The sequence below is a fragment of the Rattus rattus genome, chromosome 6 (genome assembly GCF_011064425.1).
Source record: "Rattus rattus isolate New Zealand chromosome 6, Rrattus_CSIRO_v1, whole genome shotgun sequence".
NCBI classification, from domain to species: domain Eukaryota; kingdom Metazoa; phylum Chordata; class Mammalia; order Rodentia; family Muridae; genus Rattus; species Rattus rattus.
In genome coordinates this window covers 137,198,329-137,217,978 of record NC_046159.1, presented here as the reverse complement: position 1 = coordinate 137,217,978, position 19,650 = coordinate 137,198,329, and the positions used below count along the sequence as shown (strand labels likewise).

Sequence of the window (19,650 nt, the reverse complement as noted above, 5' to 3'; positions counted from 1 at the left end):
AACCTCATGGTGCTCAGACAGCTGGCATCAGGGGGAGCAATGACAGCACTCCCTCAACTGGAGCCTTATACCGTGACAGTGTAGGGGGGGACAGACACTCAGGGGAGTCTCCAGGGGCGCCAGCATGCTTGTGAGGTTCCTCTGTGGCTTTTCACCTGAGCTTGACAAAACACAGCCGACCTGACTTCCCACGTTCAACTGCGTTTGTTAGAACCTGGGGACTCCCCTTGGGTGGCTCTTTAACTGGCTTTGCTTTTATTGAAATGAACACCATGGCCGAGGGTAATGGGGAAACACGCAGAGCTTCACACCGCACGGTTTACTATTTTCTGCGCTTGAGAATTCTGAGTGCTTTGGAAATGATGTCTGTTTTCACAATTTCCTGTTCTTTACTAGGTTCTTGGAACACCAAACGAGGACACGTGGCCTGGAGTTCATTCTTTACCACATTTTAAGCCAGGTATGCTCTAGGAACTGTAAATGCTAAGTGCTTCCCGCATGTAAAAGGTGACTATATAAATGTCCATGTTCAAGCGACACTCGGCCTTGAAACATTTACCTTTGCTGTTGTGTGCATCATGTGTTAATGGAGTCGTCCTGTGTTTGCACAATTCTTTTTTTTTTCTTAAGTTCACTGCCCGTCTACCACGAGAGAATTTCACCACATGAACCATGTTTGATTTCCCTAGATGAGTAGTTCTCAACCTGTGGGTCAAGACCCCCCCTCCCTCCACCCCCCCATAGCAAACCTCTAGCTCCAAAAATACTTACCTTACAGTTCATAACAGTGGCAACGTTACTGCTGGCTGCTTAAGTCTCTGAGCTCCAGATTCAGTGAGAAACCCTGTCTCAGAAAGTAAGACGGAGAGAAATTGAAGAAGAGACCTAATATCAACACAATACAAACACACACACACACACACACACACACACACGAGAGAGAGAGAGAGAGAGAGCAGAATTTAAATTGGAACCCAAATCACACATTATCACTACTTTTTAATACTTACAAAATGTATTAGGTGAGTAATATACAGTCAAATGATTTGGGTTTAATCATCCAAATCCTCCTGGTTCTCTAGCTGTGTAGCATTTGATATTTCAATGGGAATTATTTAAGCCTGAAACTGGAGGCCTTAGACAATGCAATTATTTCAAAAATAAGCTGTCACCTCCTCACTCACCAGTAGATGGCAGGCATGAAACTTGAAAAATCTGATTTTTATTGGAAAGATTTGCAGTCGGAAATTGAATAAAGCCAGGAAAAATAATTCTTCTGTTGTGTTCCTTTTTGAGTTACAAAATGATATCCATGAACTTTAGATTGACCATGCAGTTTCCAATGGAATTTCAAGGAGGGTCTGGTAGTCATTGTCCTACCAGAGGCAGCAAGAGCCATGAGTAATTTCACTGATGGGAGAGAGCCAAGTGTCTTCTGCTTCTCCTCTTTGGAGACTCCAGGAATAAATTACCAATTTCAAAGAATGGCGGAGTTGGGAACTATTTTTAATTCTTCATTATTTTTCTTCTGAAACTGTACAGTGTGAGGAGAATTCTTTTATCTTCTTCAGAAGCCCAAAGGCTCTTTGTACTTTTACTGAAAATTATAAATGAGTTCTATGTTCAGAAAAAAGTCTAGAAACACAGCAATTTATTACAATAGATCTTTCCTTTTTAATTAAGCAAGATACATCTTGTAACCAGTGTACTTATTTCTAGTGGAGTTTAAAGGCGAGAAGGTAGTTCCTTATAAGTGTTATGGGTTTAGCTCACTGGCAGAATAATGTCCTAGCATTTACCAAAATAAACAATAATATTTTAAATGAATAAAGTTATATACATGAAGGACAAATTAAGATGGTCATTTCACCTACCAGATGCCTAGACTAGGAAATATGGGGTAATCTCTCTATCTCCGTGTTCAGAGCTTATCTCCATCCAGACGCACAAAGCATTTAGTGGTTTCCAGAAAGGGTAAGATACAGAACAAACTAACTTAGCAGATTGTGAACCTCAGGAGATGGAGAACTGTGTATACACTCTATGTATCTGACATTCAAAAATTAGTGTCATATTGAATATTTAAGAAAAACGGTCTCATTCATGAGATTCCTCTGGCAGAAATGTATAAATGAGGATATTTTGAATGTTGTGTGAGCCCTGCAGCAGACGCGGCGTTATGTTGGGGGTCCCAAACAACAACATGTCTAGGTGGGGTAAGGTGCGACAAGCAGAGACATGATTATAAACTGAGAGGACACCCATCCCTTTCACGCAGTGCCCAGCCAGAGCATCAAGGGAGTCTTAGTGTCGGACTCCACAGACCTCATACTCCAAGGGAAGAAAACACATATCCCAAAGGACACTAGCAGTCTAGGGGTCCCCGTCATACCCTGCTCCTCACCTCCATATTCTATCCCCAAAGAGAGCCAGCTACAGAGATTCTACAAGGGGAGGAAATACTTTCTTTAATTAAAAAAAAGGTATGTGTCTGTGTCCATCAGAGGGTAACTTGCATATATTAGTTCTTTCTTTCCACCTGGGTTGTAGGGATCAAACTTGGGTCGTCAGCCTTGACGGCAGGGAGCTCTACCCACTGAGCCATCTCCTCAGCTCTTTTCTTTAATAGAATAAATTTAAGCATTTTGAAAAGCGGAACAAAACCGTAATGCAAAGCTTTCTCTCTGCCCTTTCTCCTATCTGCCTGCTTCCCCGTAACCACTGCCCTCCCTGACCCCAGGCTCCTTCTCTGATATATTAGCTGCTTGTGTTTCTTACCTTTATGTAAATGTAACAAATCGTGAATATATATTATTTTTCCTACACAAACTACAATTGGGTCTTGTTTTCCTCACTAGTGTATCCTATAGATCTCTACATGTCACTGTATAGAAGTCGGTGGTTTCCCTGTTGTCTCCGATTGCTACAGTTTCCCACTGCGCAAATTTAGGCTGCTCTCTAACTGTGCACATTTGGGCTCTTTTCAGTGTTTTACTATTAGAAGTGTTAATGCAGTAACAGCTACATCCAAGCAGCAAATAGAGAGAAGTGAAGTTAAAGAGTTTATCAGTCTAAAGCAGTGGCTCCCCTGTCTATGTGTTGGCAATACACATGATGCTCCCCACAATCTTCTCCACTCAAGAGCATGTGCCCAGACTCAACCAATCAACTGCCGAGAGGAATCTCACTCCAACGTCAGTATGCATGCTACCTCTAATGCAAAGTTTCTGCATCTGTTTCCCTGTTTCAGCTTTTCCTCTACTGAGAACTATTTAATGGCTTTTGCTCAATTTGCAATTGCTGTGATCTTTGTCATCTTCCTATTAATCTCTAAGAATTTTGCTAATTCTGAGTAGTTTCTCTTTTATCAGAGAAGCCCTTTGCTTCTCTAGAGTTGAACTGCTTAAGAGTATTTTTTTTTATTATCTTTATTCCCAGAAGTGTTGCATAAAAAATACCGTACACTGAATTGACCGGACTTGGGGACTGTGCTGTTCACGGAGTGCAGTTAGAATAGCTATTCTAATCAGATGCTTGGGAGATTCTTGACACTGGACTTTATGCTTCCACTATCAAAACACTCTTATGCACTTATCAACCACCAAGACCTAAAGTCCCACGAGAGAATCAGAATGAGAAAAACAGTTACCTCATATCCCCATTGGTAACTCCTGTTCAACCTGCATTTGGTTTTTCTTCACTGTGCCCTCATAGTTAACCTTCCTTGTTCTCTTACCCACATGTACTACTCTACCCACATCCATGTGTTTATGCATATACATGTATTATTGGCTAGATTATATATGTTTTTCTTTCTAATATTGTACTGCCTACTTTAATATTATGCATTCTAAGCCCATCATTTCCTCCAAATTTTGTGTTTACATTGTTCTTTAAAGTTGAATAATATGTGTGTGTATATATTTAAGGTGATAGATGATAGGTAGGTGGGTAGATAGATAGATAGATAGATAGATAGATAGCAGATATATATATGCTGATTTTTACTGACTCCTGTGAACAGAGAAGCAGTTACCATAGGTTTCACATATCTCTACAGGAGGATATGTAGTTCTCTGGGAAGCTGCTCAGGGGTGAAATGGTAGGGTAAACTAAGGTGGTTTATGTTTAATTTTCTGAGAAATCTTTAAACTGAATCCCAGAGTGGCCACATGACTTTGCACCTCCATGAAAAGGGTCCTGAAGTGACCTGGCATTTGAGAAACCCCACAGCTACACTGATCTCAGAGACCACTCGACCCAAAGCTCCAGATTCTCACAGGACACTGAGCAAACTGGAGCTGAAACATGGGCCCTGAACTGACTTCTGAGGCTACTGAACTGGAGTCCTAGTCACAAAGTGCTGCCTGGCCCTGCAGACTTCCGAGACCCTCGCCAATTTAAAGCCAAGTTGAACATAGTCCTGACTGTTAAGTTGTGTCCTCTCTGAATTGCTAACCAGTACATTTGTCTCAAGGGAAAAATACTGGGGTATTTGCGGAACAGTACAGGCATGGTTTCTTCACACACACACACACACACACACACACACACACACACACACACACACACACACACAATTTGTGTATACATTCATATGAGAGAAAGCATTTCAAAGTGTTTCTTTTACTGTTATGTCTAAGTCATACATAAATCTAGACTGCTACATCTCTTGGAGAAAGTTTCATGTCTGTCTTCTTAAAATATGTACAAAAACCCTCAACAACTCCATACAAATGGCCTGAGACCCAAACAGCAGGCAGACTCCATGTATGGTATTTCCCTCCAGCTCTTAACTTCTCCGACAAAGGGGCATTCAGCAATGGTTTAATTAGTTACTATTCAGGAGTTCAGACAGGAAGACACTGTAAAGTTCAAGGAGGAAGCAACACTGCCAGACTGGCAACAAAGAGAAGTAATGAAATTTCAAATAAAACAGCCCTGTTTTCCAAATCAAGCAAGGGCAGGACATATCTAGAGTGGTTACATCATTTCTCAGGGAAGTTAATCCTCCAAAGGCAGAGGCTATTCAATTGAAGAAACTGATGGAGATGGGACGCCTCATGTGCATGAGATAAGACAAAGAAAGGAAAATTTACCAGTGAAGAAGGAAAAGTGAAGGGCAGTAGTGCTTCAAACACGCCCAGGCCAAGCCCGCAGACACACTGACCTTCCGGTCAGCGTGTGGATTTGGTTATCCTAGGTGTTTGTAATGAAGTGGAAAATTTCTCCCTAAGTCCTGTGTAGGAACAGACAGGGTTCCTTGAGTCAAGTAGATCCATGCTTTTATTTTCAAAAGGAGGAAGCAAGTGATTTCAGAAGTATATTTCCTTGGTAGCTTACCTCTCAATGCTACCTCATTACCTTAAATAGTTTTAATATCTTATCTCATTTGATATTCACAATGAGTCTAAGTGACAATATAATTTTCCTAACATTGAAGTCCTATTTTACCAATAAGGGAATTCCCAGCTCTGAGTGTCGGCCCCAACCCTACTATCTCTCTTAAAGAGGACTTGATGTTATAGCCAGAACTGGGAAGGGCAACTGCCATGCTCCTCTCGGCCTGCCTCATCTTACCAAAAAACTGTTTGCCCACAAGCATCTTTCACTGCCCATCACCTGCTCAATGGCATTGAAGCCCTCCACATCTGCTCTTCTAATAGGCTGTCAATTCTAAAGAATTGTTTCGGATGATTTAGCCTTCAATTTCATTCCCAAAAGAGGTACAATTAATACTTCACTGGGGCAACGAGTGCCGACCAGGACTGTCCTAGAACAAGTACAGATCATGACGGTGCCAGGACGAAGGATACGGACCAGGACTGTCCTAAAGGGATTGGAAACATGGTCTGGCCACATATCACCTATTCCAAAGCGTGTTTAGTTACATTTAGTATAGGATTAAGGACACAGGCTCCGAGCTAGACAAGCTTAATGTTGGCACTGCTGGCAAGTGTGAGTTTGACATCTCCGGTAACAAAATCTCCCCTACAGTGCTGAGGTTGCTGTCTTCAGTTCCTGGGGTAGGAAATGTCACTTGGGTCCTGTCCACAGCCAAGGAGGTTTAGGCCCTTGGCTTAAGCACACCCTGTGTCTTCTCAAGTCTTTTCTAAGGTAGCTGGGAAGCTTTAGAGGCAGCAAGAATTCCTGCTGGGTGGAATATCATGCATGACGCTGAGAGAGAGGCCATCTTGGTGACACAGTGCTCCTGTTACAGACACCCCTGCTTGCAGAGATTGGCAGAGATTCCTCCTTACTCTTCAAAAGAGATGGTGTCTGTTCCATCCACCCCATTGACTTCTATGGAAATTAAATGCCAAACTCTTGTTTTTACACAGTCATCATTATTAATTCCACCTACTGTGAACATGGCTGAGTTAGATGATTTAATTGGTATATTTGTATTTTTATATACTATATATCATATTTTTAACATTAAGGTGTTTATGGTTCTAAAATAATGTCTACATTAAAATTACGTGTCTTGCGCTCACTAGTTCCTTTCCCACTTGCTTTTTCTGCTTTGCTTCAGGAATATATTCTCATTCTCTCTCTCTCTCTCTCTCCTTCCCTCCTCCCTCCCTCCCTCCTCCCTTCCTCCTTTTCTTCTTTCTCTATCTCTCTCTCCTCCTCCTCCTCCTCCTCCTTCTCTTCCTCCCTCCTCCCCTCCTCCTCCTCCTCCTCCTCCTCCTCCTCCTCCTCTCTCTCTCTCTCTCTCTCTCTCTCTCTCTCTCTCTCTCTCTCTCTCTCGGTAGCAACCGTCACAGTATAGGTTGGATCTGTGTTACTGTGTGGTTGCTGGGACAGTGACTTACCATGTGTGAGTAAGTAAAAGGGACCAGGGAGATGACAAATTAGGAAAGTGCCTACCGCACCAGCACAAGAACCTGAGCTCAGATCCCCAGACCTACCAAGAAGCCATGGCTGGCTGCATGCTGATAACTTCATCCTTGAGTAGGAGGAAACAGACACAGAAAGATGTCTGAAGTACACACATGCACATGAACATGTGTCTGCATACACACACAGACAAGACATACGAAAAACACACATGTGCACATATTCACACACACACACAGTTTAGCATAAGAAATATTGTGCAGTTGTATTGCTGAAAGGATTTCTGACATAGGTTCAGAATTTTCAGAGCTCTCTCTGTGAGCCACCACCTATGTCAGCCAAAAGCTATGTAATTAGTAAATGCGTGAGTTACATGAACTTTTTAAAAGGTCCGTTAGCGGACAATAATTATACATACCAACTGAGTTCATTTTGACATTTCCATACATCCATACAACATATTTTGATCAAATTTACCCCCACTCTGATTTATCTCTCACACTACCTCTCCCCGCCCACCCAGTGTGTGTGTGTGTGTGTGTGTGTGTGTGTGTGTGTGTGTGTGTCCATGAGTTTAATTGAGATTTCTTGTAGGAATGTGTTTCCTCAAGTGCGAATTTTAGTTGGATAGACAATGTAGAGATGTCTACACTACGGGAGAAAATGTCTCTTCCCTCTGATAGCAACCATTTACTTCCTGTAGCAGCTAGGGAAAAGAATGGGCACCATGTAAACTCCAGAGAGAAGAGGAAGTTAAAAATGCAGAAGTGGCAGGAAGGACAGGCCTGCCTTAGTGTTCTGACTGTGGACAGTGTTACTGGAAAGTGAATGGGAAGCCAGGGGAGAGTCCGTTGAGCCAGGAGCTGTACATGCTCAGGAGTCTGCATTGTTAGTGGGTATTCGCCAGGACCTAGACAAACAGGCTGTGAACCAGGCAGACCAACATAAGCTCACAAGCCAGAGAGAGCACAGATAATGAAACATGACAGATCCCAAGTGTGGCCATGGAAATGTGACCACAGGGAAGCAGCAAAGGACACTGTAGAGGACCCAGGCTTTGGAAGACCATAGAGGAGGAGTTAAGATCTCATCTGAACTGTGAGAAATAGTGGTGAGCTTTGAGCAGGGAAGGGAATGGATGTTTTACCTTTCAAAGGGCCACCTGCTACACACCGCCCCAGACCTAAGTCAGAGCTGGAAAGAGGCTTCATGTCATGTGAATTTTTCTTGATCAGTCCTTTCTGCCTGCACCGCTAGGGGAGAGAGTGTCTGTAAAAGTCAATCTTGACTCAGAGGGAAATTATCGTCATACCAGTGAATAGTGACATCAGAGTCACAGGGACATCCTCCCCGCTGTGTCTGTCTCAGGACGAGGATTTGACATGCTGTGTCAGGGGTACAGCCAATAACATAAAAGTAAATAGAAAGGAGCTAGGTCTTATGTTAGTCGCTGAAGTAGAGTCATCTCCAGTAGCAGATGCTGTGACAATGACTTACCATGTGTGAGTAAGTAAAAGGAACCAGGGAGATGGCAAAGGAGTAGCAGTCAGGTAAGCAGAGCAGAGGCTGTGTGTGCCCGCTTCCTCTAGTCTGCTTAAAGAATTCCTCACACACTTTCATCGATAACATAAGTAATGGTGGAGACCTATAGAATGTCTACAAAGCATCAGAATGTGAAATAAATTCTCAAGGGAATGCGAGCTTCTTCAAAGTGGATTCCTTAATCTTTAATTTCAAAGAAACATGTTCCACTCTCCCTAGGCCCGAGAATTTTATAATTTTCAGCCTCAGTGTTAATCACAGCTCACCTCACCAAATTGAATACAGTGTCAGTTATCACAGAAAGTCTTTGTCTACTGTCTACTGCCTGATTTGTATGATTTGGTTACTATCATATTTAAGGGAAGAAAGTTAAACTTTTACCCTGAACATATAGATATGAATTAACTGCAGTGGAGTGTGGCGGCTCACGCCTTTAATCCCAGCACTTAGGAGGCAGAGGCAGGCAGATCTCTGAGTTTGAGACCAGCCTGGTCTACATCTGATGGAGTTGTTAGATGCCAGGGGCACTGCTGTAAACCAGCTGGCCCTTCTTTATTTCTTGGTGTGTTATATTTATCCTGTTCACAAACAAATGTCAGCAAGTGCATAAGTAGAAATCAACAATGTAAAAATTCCTTCATAGCTCCTGAATCTAACCTTTTAGGCATATCCTTTCCAAAAGAGAAATCACAACTTAAGGAGGAAGATGAGGTGATTGGGAACTTGGACATAAAACCAGGAATGTGATGCTTGGTTTCAGATTGGTTCTTGACGTAGTAGAACCTTAACATAGTAGAACACAGTGCCTTCCCACACGAGTAATTCCTTGCCACTGTGAGAAATTCATCTGTGGTTGAACAGATGGTGGTGGAAGATACTTTCTGTCTTCATCCTCTGGGAACACTGAGGTCACAAAGTGTGGTACAATGCTCAGCATTCTGTAGATTTGAGGACGATTAGAAACAGTATAAATGCAAACACTTTCTGTGCCCGCTTGTGGCTATTACTTTGTATTGTGTAGCTGTTTACTGTACGCCAAGTGCTTTCCCCAGCCCTATGAGCTCTTTCTAACAGAGCGGGTAGTCAGGCTAGAGGGAGGAAGCTGCAGGCATAGAAGGAAAGCCACGTTGGATGACACGCTGCAACCTGAGCCGCAAGCAGACTGTGGTCAGCAGTCAAAGTGCTTGCGATAGTTCTCAAAGCAGCTCCCCCACTGACACACATCACAGCCACCCACTGAGAGGGGGCGGTGAGCTGGTTTTGCCTATGTCATAAGCTGAGGATGCATTGGACTTGCTGGTTGTTACAGACCCTGGTTCCAGGATAGCAGGTTGGTTTTGTTAGATTTGTTCCCTGCATTTCTCATCCTCCATGGAGTTACAGCTATGGGGAAATGCTTTTTCCTCCTGAAAGGCAAGGGAAGACAATGGAAGCCTCAGCTGTGGGCACATTTCAAGTCTCTACTAAGTCAATACCACCGATACGGTGAACACAGGCCCAGTGGTGGATTGAAGTGTCTCACTCATAAAGAAAGAAAGGGGTGAGTACTGGCTCACTTAAAATCTTCATTAGACCGTTGTCTTAGCTCTCCTTCGAGACAAACGCACACTGTGCAGTAATAATTATTGAGGTGGAAAGATGGCTACGTAGGTAAAACACTCACCCTGCAAGCATGAAAACCAGAGTTCATATCTCCAGAGCCCTGACTGGTTGTGAGGGCACACGTCTACCACTGCTCCTGTAGGAAGATGGGTACTAGAGACAGAAAAATTCACAGAAAGCCATAGCTTCAAGGGCAGGTATAAGGGAAGCCAGTCGGGAAGAGGACAAACAGGACGCTGCAGATGAAGGAGGTTGACAGGGTTGTTTATACTCAGGTTTCCTGTTACTGCTGAAGGAGCCTTGATCTGGCTTTGTGACCTCAGGGTAAAACCTCAAGTCTCTCACAACCGAGACATGCCTCCCATTGTAATGACTGGAGCGTAGAATTCAACTCCGGTCAGAGGGCCTTCACAGCCTGGCCCTGCGCGTGAGCCGTGTGGTGTGCACAGGTTCTTCAGTGTCTGTGCTTCAGTTCCCACCTGTGCGCAATGCAGTGCCGAACCCCGCTCGGTCGCACTCTGGGTAGAACGAGTTTGTATTTGAAGGCTGCATGGGAGGCATGGGCATTCCCCACTCTTTGGTGACAAGAGATGGGAGCCCATTTCCCCGCTCCAGCCTTTGCCACTCGCCTGCATCACGGTCTCCGGCAACGCAGTGCGTGCCTCTCTGCTCTTCGTTATAAGATAAAAGGTTAGCTTCCCCACCCCCAGTGCTACTGCTGTCCTCCAGACTGCGGGCATCAACACTCCTGCTGCTGTCCGCCATAGTGAAAATGTCTGTTTCCACTCTCTCTCCTTTTAGAGGAGTTGTTTGTCACTGTAAAGGATCCACTCTGAAGCTTTCATCAATGCCCTCTAGAAGAATCACCTGGTGGGAAGAGCGGTGTTCTGTCTTGTGGGGGCAGAGGAAGTACAGTTGGCTGGAACACCTCCTCCAGAGAGGCTCCTAAACCCACATGGGTATGTGTACCGTTGAAGATGGAAATGCTTAATGAGTAGAGTGGGATGCCTGAGTCTAGAAGCTTCTGCCGGTTCGAAAAAACAAAGCATTGGGAACTGGAGGATGACTGTGGTAGCCAGGCACATGCTGAGGTCTGATGGTGCTTTCTCTGCTTTCTCAGCATTTTAACATAGTCCTCTGGGTAGCAATGACAATGTACCTTAGTTCTGGCTCAGGGTTCCTGTGTCATGTAAAAGTCCCTCAGTGCTCCTGCTGGGCAATCTATCAACTCACAAACATGGTCTACTAGGGATTTCAAGTCCTTTATAAAGATGTGCATCACAGCAGAGGTAGGGTTTCTAGAATGCCCATTGTGTCACTGTGGTATTTTGGCATTAACACAGCTAAAGTCCTCAGAGTTTGGAAGACACCAACCTCTTCTCTGGAATGAGGTCTTTTCTGGTATATGTGAATTTTCCTATGCTTGTGTTCCGAGGACTGTCAGATCTGGCTTTTTAAATAGCTGTGTCAGAACCCTAACTGAAATGTTTGTGTCTTGCTTGGTTCTCCTAGTCAATACCAGAACATGAAATAATCATTCTGGTTCTCCTGAACATTTGTGGGTAGGGCTTTCTTGTGTGGAGGGCCCAGCATGATGCTTTGCACGTTTGCCCGTAGTCCACTGCCCTTAGAGCTCTTTTGTTCCCTGCTGTTTTCATGGCGCTTGACACAGGGTGGGCCAACACTGTTTGTGGAATGAGTGAGAGAGTGAACAGGAACCTTGTGACTTCTACCCAAAGTGATTTAAGGATAATATCTGTTATATAAGGGTGCTTGCTTGGAATATAAGCACAGTGACTCGTGACTATGCTAATTATTCACTCAGAAAGTCAGTTTGCTCCAATGAAGCAATCCCAAGAAAGGTGCTGGGGTTGCTCCATACCTGTAAGCCTCTGCCAGATGAGAGGGGGCCTCTAGGATGGCCATAGTTTTTTGTTTAAGTTAACTTGTTTTTTACCAGCTGAATAAATGCACTTATCAAAATGTAGAGAAATTATAAATTCACACTGTGAACAGCCGAATCGATTCCGTTCTAAAGAATGACTCTCACAAGGGACATGTGGTTGTTTATGCACAGTTCTTTACTTCTGAAGATTGCAGCATCACTTGTCCCATTTCCTGTCCTCAGACCCCCACATGCACCCACCCCCAGTTCTCATTCATATCCATGGCCTTTTTAGTCTCTATTTTCTTTGTGTCTATTTGCCTTTGTTTTTTTTCCCTCTGTGTTTAATTGGGATACATATGCATATGTATCCATAGATACATAGTGGTTTTTATACCAAGTCCTAGGCAAATTGTCATTCTGTGGTACTAATATGTTATATAATATCAAATCTATTTTTGAGACATTTTGTGGTCTCTGTGCTGCTCTCCTCTTGAAGAATATCCACAATTCAGCCTTTCGTATCTTTTGCACAAACTGGAATTGGGTGTTTTTTAACTGGTTGGTTGAACTCAATATGTCCCTTGTCATTGAAGTTCTAGACGGAGCAGTATCTTCTAAGTTACAGAAACGTCGGTAAGAAGACTAGAATTTAAAAGGAAGCGCTTGGCTAACACATGGCGTGCCTATAAGCACATGCATAAGACACAGTCAAGGCTTTATCTTCAGGAGGGTTACGGTTTGCTTCAAGCCATGTCAGGTGGAGTGCTTTTAAGCAGTAAAACTTTACATACATACATTGCTCTCCAGTTGCCTGCCTATGCAATGACTCCCTGTTACAGGGCACAAGTGCTGTATTTGAGGGAAAACCTTTCCAGTCTTCTGTCCCCTGAGTCATGTGGCCTAGCAAGTAATTTCTTCTCTGCGGGCTCTTCCTCCTTGGTGTCCTGCTGCGCTGAGATCACCCTCTGCAGTGTCCCTCACCAGAGAAGGTGAAAGTCAGCCTGCAGGTTTAAATTAATTGTGCTCCTCGGTGAAGCTGATTTAGTCAGTGCTTTCACAATATTCTAAACCTTTAGTTTAAACCTGACTGGGAAGAGAGAGCTAATATGACAGAAACAAGTAACAGTACATTCAACTGAAGGTGAACAGGACAGAGCTTGCATATGCAAATGCTTGAATAATCAGATGCTGTTATGTATACAAGCAGTTTACTGTGTATTATAAAATACATCGGTTTCTGATTCTGGGCATTCATTTAGATACATTTTTTGTTTCCAGATACTAGATATGCTTACTCTTAAAGCTGTGCATCTAGCTGGTTAGGAAGATATGGGATGCAGGAAATACTGTGAGTTCCTGGATGGGACACAGACACTTAGTTAATTTGTCCTCATGTGGAAAAGGATACCACTATTTAGTCACTCTAACTTTGGGAGCTTTGTCTGCATCCGTGTGGCAGTGGGAATATGTAATTTTGCATGTGTATACATGGGTGTGAGCTGTGGTCAGTTCTGTGCGTGCCCAGTGCCTCAGCTGACACATAGGCAAATGTGAAGGGAATGTGTGCTGACATAATTGAGATTTGATGTGGATGGGGACACACATGTAACAGCTTCAATGTTTTCAGTTTTTACTCCCATAGCACGTGATACATTTTATTTCCACCGTGTCTCTTTTACACAGCTGAAAATGACATATTTCTAAGAAATTCTATTAGCATATCTTGTCAAGCTTTAAGTGGAGGCACTGCTTAGAGCTAATATTTATGTGTAGTCATTAATTAAATGTAAGAATAATAATTTACTTGTAAATGCAAGGTTGTGTTGGTTTTATCTGTAATAGACTTCTTCTTGTTCTTAAATGATACAAATTACTCAAATTGCTTTGTAGGGACTACAAAGTTAAGAGAATTCAATTTGTTTTACAAGGACATTTGATGTAATTAAATTTTGAAATACTTCTTGCTTTTCAAATATCAGACTTTAGATAATACTTTTCTAAAAACTTCAGCAAAGAACTCCTATTCCCATTTCTTTCTCTCTTGTCATTTTAGTCTTAGACATAGAATAACCCTTTCATCAGCTCTACTACTCTAGCTGCCTGAATTTCACTGTGCCTTATAAATGCTGTCCATGTCAATCAAAAAATTATACATCTTATTAAAATGAATAGATCCTGGAGAGGAACACATCTTCAGAGCAATGGACATCTACAATTAGGCACACACACACACACACACACACACACACACACACACACACACACACACACCACTGTAACGTAATGTCTGGCTTCTCTTCTCTTTCCATGCCTTTGACTATAAAATACTGTCAGCTGCACCTACTTGAGTAAGGACTCAGAAACTCCATGACCACTACACAAACTCAAAACTACTTTTGAGTCATTACAGAGAGATAAATATATCTTCAGAGTCCTGCTTACACTGTTCATGAAATTCCAGTGCATGTTAACCTGGAAAGTTAAGGACAGTTTCATGTTCAGCCAATCACCTTGACTCCTCCCCTTTCTGTGGAACCACTATGCCATACAACAATATACTTTCCTGACCTTCCCTTCACAGTATTTCCAGGTTCTGATCCCTGTCCTCACTGCATTCACCCTGGCACCATAGCCCAAGTCATGCGCTCTCACTTGCAGACAGTTGCGGTCTCAATCGAATGGCCAGAGTGGTCTTTAAAAAATAAAAATATAAAAGCACAGATGGAGTTTGCCCTTCTGGTCCTTCAGAATTCTTCACTTCAGCTGCCCTCACCTCCAGCCTTGTAAGCTCCTCCCTGAAATGCTAGGTCCTTGCAAGCAGAAAACCATTCTATGTGGTTCCGTTAGTCCCAAGAAGTCTGCCTGGCTTCCCATACACTTATGGGAGTAGCAGTTTATATAGGACAAATGCTAATAAGAAAATAATGCCTTTTAAAGAAAACATAAGGTACTTTGGTTATGGAATGGGTGGGTGGTGATAGGGTGGCAAGCTGGCTGGCTGGCTGAGTGGGTGGGTGGGTGGCTGAATGGATGAGTGGGTGTTTGTATGTATGAGTGAGTGAGTAGGTGGATAAATAACACATGCATGATGGTGTGTGTGTGTGTGTGTGTGTGTGTGTGTGTGTGAATGAATGAATGGATTGTGTGTATGGGTAAGTGCGTGTGTGTGTGTGTGTGTGTGTGTGTGTGTGTGTGTGTGTGTGTGTGTGGTGGATGAATGTATGTATGTATGCATGGATGGATGGATGAGTATATGTATATATGTATGAGTAGATGGATGAATGGAATGAATGGATAGATGGGTGAGTGTGTGTGTGTGTGTGTGTGTGTGTGTGTGTGTGTAGATGGATGGACAGACAGACGGGTAGATGATGGCATAGTGTTTTCAGTCACTCCTTTTCAGCACACTGTGCTTTAGATAGGAATCTGTGTTTTTTACTTCATATGTTTGCTTTTCTAATCTTATAGTATTGTCAGCCATGAAATATCCCGTAACAAAAGCAAGATAAGTCACTTGGCTTTCCTCCAACATAGCTTATAAGTTGAAGCAGACAGTTCTGGCACTGATAAAGGCATCATCTGACGTTAAACTAAATCATACCTATTCAATATGAATCATTAAAAAGAAACCAGTCAGTTTGGAAAAATAAATTGTGTGGTGTTCCTGAAAGATGTTTAGGTGAACACAGACCAATGAGCAAAGATTGTGTATCATCCTTTTCAGAAAGACACATCCTTGTGTGATTCCATCAAGATTTCCAAAGGGAACTAAGCATGCTTGGGGCTTCGGTATTTTGTTTAAAACTGGTCTGCCTTCATCACCCAACCAGAGTGTCTTCAGGTGTACCAGTCAGCTCCTCATTTGACTGTTTAAACATTCCTTTCAAAAGCAGCTCATTCGGTTTCTTGGTGTTGGTGGGTGGCAGGCAGTCAGTGACAGCACTGGCTTTTTTTTTCTTTTCTTTTTTAAAATTAGATATACTTCTTACATTTCAAATGGTATTGCCTTTCTCCTGGTTTCCTGTCCATAAGTCCCCATCCCCACCCCTCCCCCATTTAAGTGTTCCCCCATCTACCCCCCTTACTGCCCCACCCAAATTCCCCTGCAAGGGGGGGGGTCCAATCTCGGCAGGACCAAGGGCTTCCCTCCCACTGGTGCCCCAACAAGGCTATTAACTGCTACATATGCAGTTGGAGCCCTGGGTCAGTCCATGTATAGTCTTTCGGTAGTGTTTTAGTCCCTGGAAGCTCCAGTTGGTTGGCATTGTTGTTCATATGGGGTCTCAAGCCCCTTCAAGCTCTTCCAGTCCTTTCTCTGATTCCTTCCGACAGGGGTCCCGCTCTCAGTTCAGTAGTTTGCTGCTGGCATTCACCTCTGTATTTGCTGTATTCTGGCTGTGTCTCTCAGGAGAGATTTCCATCCAGTTTCTGTAGGCCTGCACTTCTTTGCTTCATCCATTTTGGTGGCTGTATATGTATGGGCCACATGTGGGGCAGGCTCTGAATGGGCGTTCCTTCAGTAGCTGCTCTAAACTTTGCTTCCATATGCCCTCCTATGGATTTTTTTTTTACCCTTTTAAGAAGGAGTGGGAGCATCCACATTTTGGTCATCCTTCGTCTTGAGCTTCCTGTGGTCTGTGGGTTGCATCTTGGGTAATTAGAGCTTTTGGGATAATATCCACTTACCAATGAGTACATACCAAGTGTGTTTTTCTGTGATTGGGTTACTTCACTCAGGATGATATTTTCTAGTTCATTCCATTTGCCTATGGATTTCATGAACTCATTGTTTTTGATAGCTGAGTAATATTCCATTGTGTAGATGTACCACATTTTCTGCATCCATTCCTTTGTTGAAGGGCAGCTTCTGGCTATTATAAATAAGGCTGCTATGAACATAGTGGAGCACGTGTCTTTGTTGTATGTTGGAGCATCTTTTGGGTATATGCCCAGGAGTGGTATAGCTGGGTCCTTAGTTAGTACTATGTCCAATTCTCTGAGGAACCTCCAGACCGATTTCCAGAGTGGTTACCAGTCTGCAATCCCACCAACAATGGAGGAGTGTTTCTCTTTCTCCACATCCTTGCCAACATCTTCTGTCACCTGAGTTTTTGATCTTAGCCATTCTCACTGGTGTGAGGTGGATTCTCAGGGTTGTTTTGATTTTCATTTCCCTGATGACTAAGGATGTTAAACCGTTCTTTAGGTGCTTTTTGGCCATTCGATATTCCTTAGCTGTGAATGTTTTGTTTAGCTCTGTACCCCACTTTTTAATAGGGTTATTTGTCTCCCTGTGGTCTAACTTCTTGAGTTCTTTGTATATTTTGAGCACTGGCTTTTAACTGTCCATCTCTCTGGAACAAGATGAAATTAAGATCCATGAAGACAAGGTCTTTTCTGCTTTGCCCCTTCCTGTATTCTCAGCTTCAAAGCCATCTGTGGAAGGTGACATGAGGCTAGTGAATAATGAAAACATTCATTCTTACCTTCAATCAGATTCCATTGTGCACTTCTTGGTTATCAGTGTGTTAAGATGCACATTGTATGACTGCTTAAATGAATATGGGGCATCTAATTCACAAGAGTGTGGAAACATTCCCACTGTTCATACCTACAACATTTCATCCCCAAGAAGAACGTCTGTAGTCAGTCCCCACCCCTGTTCTGCAGGGGGCTGGAGAGGTCGCTGTTCTTTCTGTCGTTACCTGATCACTACAGGAGCCTCATTTTGTATAGACTCATTTTGGTATCTTTTTTTCTGTAAAGTAGTTGCTTAAACATTTCATAGCAATTTGAAAATAAATCTCATTTATGTTTGAACAGTAGAAAATTTACACAAATGAACTCAAATAACAGTTAACATAATTTCAAAAGCAATTGCTTTTGTAAAACATACTTGAGACCTCATGTAGTTAATTAATAATACATTTAGTATTCAACTAAGAAAGGATGGGGAATTTGATGTCATTGACATTTATATAAGGGAGCTGCCGTTTATATAAAACATGCTAATAAGGAAACGATGATTTTTAATTAAATCATGAGGTACAATGTTTAAGATAAACAGTTGAGCATGGCGAAACCTGGGCTCTGGTTTATTTTTAAAGTTTAGTGTAGCATAAAGGAGTAATTTCATATTACTGGCTGATAACAATTGGTGAATGACACGTACCTAGCATCACCGTTTGACATCTCTGAACACACAAATCAAGAGCCATGCTATGCAATATTAGAAACTGGGCTACATCCATATATATTTAAATGTATACACACACGCACACAGTTATCTTTAACTATAGTGATATGTTTTGAGAAATAGGTAATTTTTGTTGTAAGTGTTGTGTGACCATCATGGAGCTTCTAACACAAGCCTACAAAGATGTAGCTTTCTGCCCCTGAACTACGTCGCAGGGCTGATTGCTGCCAGACTAAATACCTCTTACAGCATGTCGCCCTGCTCTACACTGTAGATGATCATAACACAGGATTTGTGTATCTGAGTACAAACACGTATACTTATGTATAAAAACAGAAAATACAGCAAAAACAGTATAAAAGGTAATAAATGATTCAACAGTGTAGAACTCTTCTGATGACTGGAGCTCACCAGACGGAAGTTTGCTCCACACACATGAGTCAGTGAGTTATGTGCAGAGCGCGTATGAAGCTGATGATGTGACAGTTCACTCCACTATATGGGCATTACAATACTCTGCATGTAATTTCCATTCTTCAACAAGAAACTAACTTAGCTTAAAGCTTTTTTTCTTAATGCATGGGAGTACATGGTCACTCTCCTCAGACACCAGAAGAGGGCATTGGATCCTATTACAGATGGTCATGAGTTACCTTGTGGTTGTTGGAAATTGAACTCATGACCTCTGGAAGAGCAGTCAGTGCTCTTAACCTCTTAACTGCTAAGCCATCTCTCCAGCATCCAGCCTAAAGCTTTTATACTTAAAAGTTTTTAAACGTCTAGACTCCTGTAGTAATACTTAAAATATATGACACTCTTAGTTAAAAATATGTTAAAAGCTTTTTCCTGGTTGTTTTATCTTGTGTTGTTTTCTTTTGTTCGTAATAGAAGTCTCTTGTGTCCTGGGCTGGCATTGAATCAGTAGCCTGGAATGACTTTGGATCCTCATTCTCCTGTCCCCATCCCCCACTGCTGGGATTAGAGGCACACACAGTGCCTGGGTTGTTTAGTGCTGAGGATTGAACCCAAGGTTTTATACAATCCAGGTATCCTCAGCTACCAAACAGCTTTGTCTATTTAGTTTACTTAAACACATTTGATGGAGTATGTGTTGGGTGAACATACATTGCATACCTTTAATCCCAGCACTCAGGAAGCATAGACAGGTTGGATCTCTGGGAGTTCTATGCCAGCCCATAGAACTACGTAGAGAGAATCTGTCTCAAAAACCAAACAAACTATAAACGTGTGTGTGTGTGTGTGTGTGTGTGTGTGTGTGTGTGTGTATGTAAGTATACCTGTATACACATTTATGGAAGCCAGCAATGTTCCTCAGTAACAATTACTTTTTTGAGACATCATTGTTTAGACTGGACCAGTCAGCCAGTTAGCTTCAGAAATCTGCCAATCCCTCCTGTCGTAGTGAAGAAATTGCAATTTTGGGCCATCACACTCAGCTTTTCTTATGTGGGTTCGGGGAATCATCTCCTTGGCCCTAAAATTCATTTTGTCTTGTTTAAATCCTTTTCAAGTGTTTCTGTTACAAACTAAACATGAACAGTAACATGGCACTACACAG

At 42.5% G+C, this 19,650-nt stretch overlaps 1 protein-coding gene across 4 annotated transcripts in view; it reads left to right on the top strand.

The window, feature by feature from the left end:
* Cdk14 (cyclin dependent kinase 14) overlaps window positions 1-19,650 on the top strand; it is a 475,778-nt gene that overhangs the window by 418,424 nt on the left and 37,704 nt on the right. For all 4 annotated transcript variants that reach the window (XM_032907015.1, XM_032907014.1, XM_032907013.1 and 1 more), the window contains one exon: window positions 397-460. In XM_032907015.1, coding sequence (XP_032762906.1) covers window positions 397-460 — 64 coding nt within the window. The remainder of the gene's footprint in view (window positions 1-396; window positions 461-19,650) is intronic.